The 9,877-nt window shown below is 42.4% G+C and overlaps 1 protein-coding gene across 1 annotated transcript in view; it reads left to right on the forward strand.

Moving 5' to 3' along the window:
• The window catches only part of ARHGAP39 (Rho GTPase activating protein 39), a gene marked incomplete at both ends in the record, with an annotated part of 56,177 nt that extends 53,729 nt beyond the window's left edge, over nt 1-2,448 (forward strand). Inside the window, one exon of the mRNA XM_082015053.1 lies at nt 1,777-2,448. Coding sequence (XP_081871179.1) covers nt 1,777-2,448 — 672 coding nt within the window. The remainder of the gene's footprint in view (nt 1-1,776) is intronic.
• Nucleotides 2,449-9,877: the final 7,429 nt, after the last annotated feature.

Raw genomic sequence — 9,877 nt, forward strand, 5'->3', positions numbered from 1 at the left:
AATGGCTTTTTAAAAATGGGTGATGATGCCGTTAGCGGGGATAGTTACGCTGGGGAGAGCAATCCGACCTGGAAGACTGCCTGAGAGATGGAGCTTGGTATCAGCAAGGAGGAGCGAGACCCTGGACATGGACCTGGGAAACAGCAAGTAAACTGGAAAATGCTTTTTTGCCCATGGAAACATGTAAGGAAATTGGGGGGCGTCGCATCCAAAGGCAGCAGAAGAAACTTTCCCGTGCACAAGTGTCCCCAAGCACTCGGTGCTGCGTGAGGAGGTTCAAACCCAAAACTGGAGAGCTCCAAATCCTCTTCGGATGTTCATCTTGGCCAGGAGGAATAGCTGCCACCATTAGTGATCCTATGCCTTCTGCGTGGAGCTCGGGATGTGGTGGGACTCCTCTTTGCTGCCCAGGTGTTTCTGTCTGGTTGACCCTGTCTGATGTTGTCCTCAAGCTCAGGGACACCCGTTCCAGGAAGAGCAGATTTCCACCCAATGGAAATTGTGGGACACTGGACCAGCTTGCTGAGAGAAGTTGTGGATTCTCCATCATGGGAAGAGTTCAAGGTCAGGTTGGACGGGGCTCTGAGCAACCTGCTCCAGTAGATGTCCCTGCCCATGGCAGGTGGGGTTGGACTCCACGATCTTTAAGGTCCCTTCCAACCCAAACCATTCCATGATTATGTCTAAGATTGTCACATGGTTTTAATTTAGTTCCCTACGCCCCCATCAGCTGGGGAACCTTCAACACTGGTTGAAGTGGAAGAGTCTTACGGTGGGCCCAGACCTGCGGCCAGCCCCGGCGGAGAGCTTTGTGCAGAGGGTTATCAGGCTGTGCTGGTTCCAGTAGTAGAAGGATGCTGGTCTGCAGGGATACGCTGTGCTCTGCAGAGGTCCTTCCCAGGCAAGGTTAGATCCTGGGCAGGTTGTGTCCCTCTGCACATTAATCGTAGAATCATAAAATCATTTAGGCTGGAAAGGACCTTTAAGACCATCAAGTCCAACCGTTAACCTAACACCGCCAAGAAACAACATCCATGTTGCTCATGGCTTGGAGGAGACTCCAAGCTGGAGTGTGGCCGCTGGAGAACCATGTTTGACCGTGACTTCAGGGAGAGGGAGTTTACCATGGGGCTGGTTACAGGTAAGTGTGTCTCCTCCCAGGTGCACACCAAAGGACTGGTGGAGCCCGAAGCCACTTGCCCTTTGCTTCCCCCACCTTACTAATAGCCACCAGCTTCTTCTGTCCATGACTGCAAAGCCTGAGTGGCCAGGGTGCCAGGCGCAAAGGGAGTCCAGCACGTCGACTTTTGGGTGGCTTCGCTTATTCCCTCCACTGGTCCCCTCCCTCTTGATGCCAGTCGGTGCCACACGCTGCCTTGGCCATTGGTGCCGGGCCAGTTCCACTTGTCCGTGATGGGACTGAGGATCAGCTCCTTGGAGCTTTTGGCATGAGTGTGGGGCGACCTCTTGATGCTGCGATGGTTGGTTGGGTGGGTGGGTGGGTGGGTGGTTTGTTGGCTGGTTGATCAGTTTGTTGCTTGGTTGGTTTGTTGACTGGTTGGTTTGTTGGTTGGTTGGTTGGTTGGTTGATGGTTGGTTGGTTGGTTCGTTGGTGGGTTGGTCAGTTTGTTGCTTGGTTGGTTTGTTGACTGATTGGTTGGTTTGTTGCTTGGTTGCTTGGTTGCTTGGTTTGGTGGTTGGTTGATGGTTGGTTAGTTGGTTTGGCGGACTGGCCATGCTGTTACTAACACGACTTGTCTGGCGGTTGTCTCCTAGTCGGAGGATCTTGGTGCCTGCGCCCAGTTCGAGAGCAGCAGACAGACCAGGAACATGATGCCTAGCGCCAGCTGTGTCTTCCCCACCTTCAACCTGCGGAAGCCCTCCTCGGAGACGGACATTGAGAACTGGGCCTCCAAGCACTTCAACAAGCACACCCAAGGGCTCTTCCGCAGGAAGGTGTCCATCGCCAACATGCTGGCCTGGAGCAGCGAGTCCATCAAGAAACCCATGATCATGACCAACGACCGCAACGTCAAGAAGGAGGCGTGCGAGATATTTAAACTGATTCAGATGTACATGGGGGACCGGCGGGCCAAGACGGACCAGCTCAACGTGGCCTTGGAGATCGCCACCAAAGGCTGGAGCATGCAGGGTCTGAGAGACGAGCTCTACATCCAGCTGTGCCGGCAGACCACCGAGAACTTCCGTTACGAGAGCCTGGCCCGGGGCTGGGAGCTCATGGCCATTTGTTTGGCCTTTTTCCCACCCACTCCCAAATTTCATTCCTACCTAGAAGGATATATTTACAGGCACATGGATCCAGTGAATGACACTAAAGGTAAGAGAGAAACCGCCGCCCGGTGGCTTTGGTCCCTGCCGATGGTGCAACCCATTTATTTATTCTTATTTTGTTCCTTTCCCCTTCGCATTCACAAGTCTCCTCGTTGAAAGGTGGGCGAGGAGCTCGGCCAACAGCCCTCCCGGGTGCAGCGAGCACGGGGCTTGCTTTGCCACCATTCTTTCCTCGCCGGCACACGGAAATCCGGCGTGAGACCTAATGCGCAATAAGCGTTTGACACCTTTGTCGCAGGCTCGGCGTCACCTCTGCTGGGGTTGACCATAAGCGAGAGGTCCTTGGGCTTCTCCTGGCCTGCGAGCCCTCCGCGGGTTTGGGTTTTGGTTTCCCTCTCTGGGAATCGGAGCTGGTGACCGGAGCTGGTCCAGCGGCTCCGGGATGGTCCCCTTCCAACCCAAACCATTCCATGATTTTATGTTTTTACCATCACCATTTCCAAATGCTTCTTCTGGCTTCTCAAGTAGCTTTGGATCCAAAAAAACCCCAAACCCCCCCACGCTGGAAGGGGACCCGGCTTGATCCCCAGCTCCCAGGATGGTTTTTGGTCGTGGCAGATAGAAGAGACATAAATTTTGGCTATTTGACCCCAAATGGGTGGCAGTTGCAGGAGCCCCTCTCCAGTCCTGGGCTCTGCCGTCCCCGCTCCTTCACCACCGGTGCCGTCTCGCCGGAGGAGAGCTCCGGTCTGGCAGGGGTGGGAGTCTGGCCGGAGCGGGTGCTGCCTGCTGAGCACCCACGGCACGGCTGGAGGGCTGGGCAGCCCCACGTCCCGTGGCTCGGTGCCGCCTCGCCGCGGGTGGTGGATGAGGCAGAGACGGGGGTGCCGGCGGCTCCTGGATTTTTGCCGTTGGCCAGGCAGCCGCGGGAGACGGAGCTGGAGTTGCTCCGGTGGTTTTCGGGCGCCCTTCGGCTCCCCGGCGCCCGAGCGGGGACGTCTGGGGGACACCGGCGTCACGGGGAGCCGCGGCGGATCCGCCCGGCTTGGGGACAAGAGGAGACGAACCCCACCGAGGCGTCACCGAGGCGTCCCTGGCGAGAGCCGCGGGGCGGTCGAGAGGCTGCGCGGGGCGGCGCGGGCAGCCGGCTCCAGCGCCGGCGCGCGGGTCGGCAGCGCCGGGCGGCAGAGACCCCTCACGGCGGCGCGGCCGGGGCCGGGAGAGCTGGGGGCCGCCCGCGTGCCCCGCCCGCAGCAGAGGCGTCGCGCTCACGCCGGCGCCGCGCTCACGCTGGATCCGGCGTGCCGGCGGAGAGAGCCCGCGCTCTGCCCGGAGAGGCCCCGCGTCCCCTTCAGCAGCGTGCCTGCGCCCCGCTCCCGCCCCGCTCTGCCACCCGGCCCCGCCACCGGCGCCCGCTGGGTTTTGTTCTTTCTTTTCGTTTTCATTTTTAACATTAATTTTTTTTTTTCAGTTCCATTTCGAGTTCATTCGATTTATTTTTCATTTTCATTTTTATTTTGTTTTCATTTTTGTCTTCATTTTTATGTATTTTTCGTTTTCATTTTTGTTTTATTTTCATTTTCATTTCTATTTTATTTTTCATTTTCATTTTTTCTTGTTACTGCGGGTTTTATTATTTTTAATTTTTCTTTTACGTTCATTTTTATTCTAATTTTCGTTCCTATTTTCATTTTCATTTCTGATTTCACTTTCATTTCTATTTTCATTTTCATTTCTATGCTTTTATTTTTATTTTCATTCTCATTTTTTTTTTCAGTTTTCTCTTTATTTTCATTTTTCGTTTTATATTCATTTGCAGTTTCTTTCTTTTTATTCTCATTTGCAGTCTATTTCTTCTCATTCTCGTTTTCAGTTCATTTCTTTTTATTTTCATTTTCAGTCTACTTCTTCTTATTCTCATTTCCAGTCTATTTCTTTTTTTTTCCTATTTCCAGTCTAATTTTTTCCCATTTCCAGTCTATTTTTTTTCCCCATTTCCAGTCTTATTCCTTTTTTTTTCCCATTTCCAGTCTATTTCTTTTTTTTCCCATTTCCAGTCTATTTTTTTCCCATATCCAGTCTATTTTTTTTCCCATTTCCAGTCTTATTTTTTTTTCCCATTTCCAGTCTTATTTTTTTCCCCCATTTCCAGTCTATTTCTTTTTTTTCCCATATCCAGTCTATTTTTTTTTCCCATTTCCAGTCTTATTTCTTTTTTTTTCCCCATTTCCAGTCTATTTTTTCCCATATCCAGTCTATTTTTTTTCCCATTTCCAGTCTTATTTCTTTTTTTTTCCCCATTTCCAGTCTATTTTTCCCCATTTCCAGTCTATTTTTTCCCATATCCAGTCTATTTTTTTTTCCCATTTCGAGTCTTATTTCTTTTTTTTCCCATTTCCGGTCTATTTCTTTTTTTTTCCGCATTTCCAGTCTATTTCTTTTTTTTCCCTTATCCAGTCTATTTTTTTTTCCCATTTCCAGTCTTATTTCTTTTTTTTCCCATTTCCAGTCTATTTCTTTTTTTTTCCGCATTTCCAGTCTATTTCTTTTTTTTCCCATTTCCAGTCTATTTTTTTCCCATATCCAGTCTATTTTTTTTCCCATTTCCAGTCTTATTTCTTTTTTTTCCCCATTTCCAGTCTATTTTTTTCCCATTTCCAGTCTATTTTTTTTTCCCATTTCCAGTCTATTTCTTTTTTTTCCCATATCCAGTCTATTTTTTTTCCCATTTCCAGTCTTGTTTCTTTTTTTTTCCCATATCCAGTCTATTTTTTTTTCCCATATCCAGTCTATTTTTTTTTCCCATTTCCAGTCTAATTTTTTTCCCATTTCCAGTCTTATTTCTTTTTTCCCATTTCCAGTCTATTTCTTTTTTTTCCCATTTCCAGTCTATTTCTTTTTTTTCCCATATCCAGTCTATTTCTTTTTTTTCCCCATTTCCAGTCTATTTTTTTCCCATTTCCAGTCTTATTTTTTTTTCCCATTTCCAGTCTATTTCTTTTTTTTCCCATTTCCAGTCTTATTTCTTTTTTTTTCCCATATCCAGTCTATTTTTTTCCCCATTTCCAGTCTATTTCTTTTTTTTTCCCATTTCCAGTCTATTTCTTTTTTTTCCCCATTTCCAGTCTAATTTTTTCCCATTTCCAGTCTATTTCTTTTTTTTCCCATTTCCAGTCTATTTTTTTCCCATATCCAGTCTATTTTTTTTTCCCATTTCCAGTCTTATTTCTTTTTTTTCCCATATCCAGTCTATTTTTTTTTCCCATTTCCAGTCTATTTCTTTTTTTTCCCATTTCCAGTCTATTTCTTTTTTTTTCCCATTTCCAGTCTAATTTTTTCCCATTTCCAGTCTATTTCTTTTTTTCCCATTTCCAGTCTATTTCTTTTTTTTTCCCATTTCCAGTCTATTTTTTTCCCATTTCCAGTCTTATTTTTTTCCCATATCCAGTCTATTTTTTTCCCCATTTCCAGTCTATTTCTTTTTTTTCCCATTTCCAGTCTATTTTTTTTCCCATTTCCAGTCTTATTTCTTTTTTTTTCCCATTTCCAGTCTATTTCTTTTTTTTCCCATTTCCAGTCTATTTTTTTTCCCATTTCCAGTCTTATTTCTTTTTTTTTCCCATTTCCAGTCTATTTCTTTTTTTTTCCCATTTCCAGTCTATTTCTTTTTTTTTCCCATTTCCAGTCTTATTTTTTTCCCATTTCCAGTCTTATTTTTTTCCCATTTCCAGTCTATTTCTTTTTTTTCCCATTTCCAGTCTTATTTTTTTTCCCATATCCAGTCTATTTTTTTTTCCCATTTCCAGTCTATTTCTTTTTTTTCCCATTTCCAGTCTTATTTTTTTTTTTTCCCATTTCCAGTCTATTTCTTTTTTTTCCCATTTCCAGTCTATTTTTTTCCCATATCCAGTCTATTTTTTTTTCCCATTTCCAGTCTTATTTCTTTTTTTTCCCATATCCAGTCTATTTTTTTTTCCCATTTCCAGTCTATTTCTTTTTTTTCCCATATCCAGTCTAATTTTTTCCCATTTCCAGTCTATTTTTTTCCCATTTCCAGTCTATTTTTTTCCCATTTCCAGTCTTATTTTTTTTTCCCATTTCCAGTCTATTTCTTTTTTTTTCTGCATTTCCAGTCTATTTCTTTTTTTTCCCATTTCCAGTCTATTTTTTTCCCATATCCAGTCTATTTTTTTTTCCCATTTCCAGTCTTATTTCTTTTTTTTCCCATTTCCAGTCTATTTTTTTTTCCCATTTCCAGTCTTATTTCTTTTTTTTCCCATTTCCAGTCTATTTTTTTTTCCCATTTCCAGTCTTATTTCTTTTTTTTCCCATTTCCAGTCTATTTTTTTTCCCATTTCCAGTCTTATTTCTTTTTTTTCCCATTTCCAGTCTATTTTTTTTTCCCATTTCCAGTCTTATTTCTTTTTTTTCCCATTTCCAGTCTATTTTTTTTTCCCATTTCCAGTCTATTTCTTTTTTTTCCCATTTCCAGTCTTATTTCTTTTTTTTCCCATTTCCAGTCTATTTTTTTTTCCCATTTCCAGTCTTATTTCTTTTTTTTCCCATTTCCAGTCTATTTTTTTTCCCATTTCCAGTCTTATTTCTTTTTTTTCCCATTTCCAGTCTATTTTTTTTTCCCATTTCCAGTCTTATTTCTTTTTTTTCCCATTTCCAGTCTATTTTTTTTTCCCATTTCCAGTCTATTTCTTTTTTTTCCCATTTCCAGTCTTATTTCTTTTTTTTTCCCATATCCAGTCTATTTTTTTTCCCCATTTCCAGTCTATTTCTTTTTTTTCCCATTTCCAGTCTATTTTTTTCCCATTTCCAGTCTTTTTTTTCCATTTCCAGTCTATTTCTTTTTTTTCCCATATCCAGTCTATTTTTTTCCCCCATTTCCAGTCTATTTTTTTTCCCATATCCAGTCTATTTTTTTCCCATTTCCAGTCTATTTCTTTTTTTTCCCATTTCCAGTCTAATTTTTTCCCATATCCAGTCTATTTTTTTTTTCCCATTTCCAGTCTTATTTCTTTTTTTCCCCATATCCAGTCTATTTTTTTTTCCCATTTCCAGTCTTATTTCTTTTTTTTCCCATTTCCAGTCTATTTCTTTTTTTTCCCCATTTCCAGTCTATTTTTTTCCCATTTCCAGTCTTATTTTTTTTTCCCATTTCCAGTCTATTTCTTTTTTTTCCCATTTCCAGTCTTATTTCTTTTTTTTCCCCATTTCCAGTCTATTTCTTTTTTTTTCCCATTTCCAGTCTATTTCTTTTTTTTTCCCATTTCCAGTCTAATTTTTTCCCATTTCCAGTCTATTTCTTTTTTTTCCCATTTCCAGTCTATTTCTTTTTTTTCCCATTTCCAGTCTATTTTTTTCCCATATCCAGTCTATTTTTTTTCCCATTTCCAGTCTTATTTCTTTTTTTTCCCATATCCAGTCTATTTTTTTTTCCCATTTCCAGTCTATTTCTTTTTTTTCCCATATCCAGTCTATTTTTTTCCCCATTTCCAGTCTATTTCTTTTTTTTTCCCATTTCCAGTCTATTTCTTTTTTTTTCCCATTTCCAGTCTAATTTTTTCCCATTTCCAGTCTATTTCTTTTTTTTCCCATTTCCAGTCTATTTCTTTTTTTTCCCATTTCCAGTCTATTTTTTTCCCATATCCAGTCTATTTTTTTTTCCCATTTCCAGTCTTATTTCTTTTTTTTCCCATATCCAGTCTATTTTTTTTTCCCATTTCCAGTCTATTTCTTTTTTTTCCCATTTCCAGTCTATTTCTTTTTTTTTCCCATTTCCAGTCTAATTTTTTCCCATTTCCAGTCTATTTCTTTTTTTCCCATTTCCAGTCTATTTCTTTTTTTTCCCATTTCCAGTCTATTTTTTTCCCATATCCAGTCTATTTTTTTTTCCCATTTCCAGTCTTATTTCTTTTTTTTCCCATATCCAGTCTATTTTTTTTTCCCATTTCCAGTCTATTTCTTTTTTTTCCCATTTCCAGTCTAATTTTTTCCCATTTCCAGTCTTATTTTTTTCCCGTTTCCAGTCTATTTTTTTCCCCCATTTCCAGACTATTCCTTTTTCCCCCATTTGCAGTCTCCTCCTCCTGATTGTCCCTTTCAGTCCCTTTCTCCCCGCTCCCCTTCTGCCTCCCCTTCCCCTCCCCTTCCCCTCCCCGGCGTTACCGCTGGCTCCGCGCCCGCCAGCCGCTCGCCGCCCCCGGGCGGGGCGTTGGCTTTTCCCCGCGCTTCGGGCCGCGGGCCCCCGCGCGGCTCCCGCCGCCCCCGCCCCTCACCGCTGTGTTTGTTCCCCAGCCACGCGGCACATTGCGGAAGTCCTGGGAAGGACCAATCAGAAGAGGCCCAAATTGCGAAAGACGCCCACGCCCCCCGCGGCGGAGCACGAGGGTAGGGGCCGTGCCCGCGCTCGCGCGGGGCTCCCCCCCCCCCGCGCGCCCCGGAGCCCGCGCGCGCGCCGCCGCCCCGGCTGCGGGGGCCGCCCCCGCGGGGCGGGCGGGGGCGCGCGGCGCAGGGAGGGGCCGCCGCTGCGGGCCGCGGGGGACGCGGCGTGGAGCGTGCGGGGCGCGGGGGGCGGCGCGACGCGCCGGGGGCGTTCCGCCCGGCGCCGCGCACGTCGCTGCTTTCCGGCTGCGCCTGCTCGTAGATTCGGGGGCGGGTGGGCGTATGGCTCACGTCATCTCTCCGTATAGCCGCATATTTATATCGTACTTAATACTTACCTATAACCGGCTTTAAGTAACATAATAAATTATTTATAATATATTTGTAGATTTATAGACGTGTAGAATACACGATATAAATAATATAAAATATAAATATATGTGCTATAAATATATAATATGTATACATCATATTATTATATATGTGTAATACAAGTAAATCTATACATCTATAGCTCTATACATATAATAAATAGAATATAAAATATATATTATATATAATGTATGATGTTATACATATTTTATAATATATTTATATATTATATATAATTATATAAGCCATATATGCTATTATATAATTATATATTGTAGATAATATGTATTATATATTGCACATAGATATATATTATATATAAATATTACATATAAACATTACATATAAAATATATATAATATGTATACAAATCTATAAATCTACGAATATACTTATATATAACGTTACCTATAAATTTATAATATCCTCTCATCTGTCATTTATTTAATAGCGAACGTTATACATTGTCTATTACTTATTTTTAACAATAATTTTACATACGTTATGAGTTACATTTATAATCGGACATTTAGTATAAATAGTGTAAATATAACAGATAAATGTTGTATGTTATATGTAATGCTATAGAACTATATAACATTATATATAACGCTATATGTACTTCTTCCTTTAAATTTTTCTGTAATTTATATCCTATATTATTATAAACTTATTATCCGTGATATTTAAAGAAAGTGTTATCTATAATATGATATAAATAATATAAATACTGTATAAGTACCTGCTATTCTACATACAGTATGAATATATAACGTTATATATCATTTTATAGATACACCTATAACGTTACATATAAGGT

The sequence above is a fragment of the Phaethon aethereus genome (genome assembly GCF_964289735.1).
Source record: "Phaethon aethereus genome assembly, chromosome: 2".
Lineage (NCBI taxonomy): Eukaryota > Metazoa > Chordata > Aves > Phaethontiformes > Phaethontidae > Phaethon > Phaethon aethereus.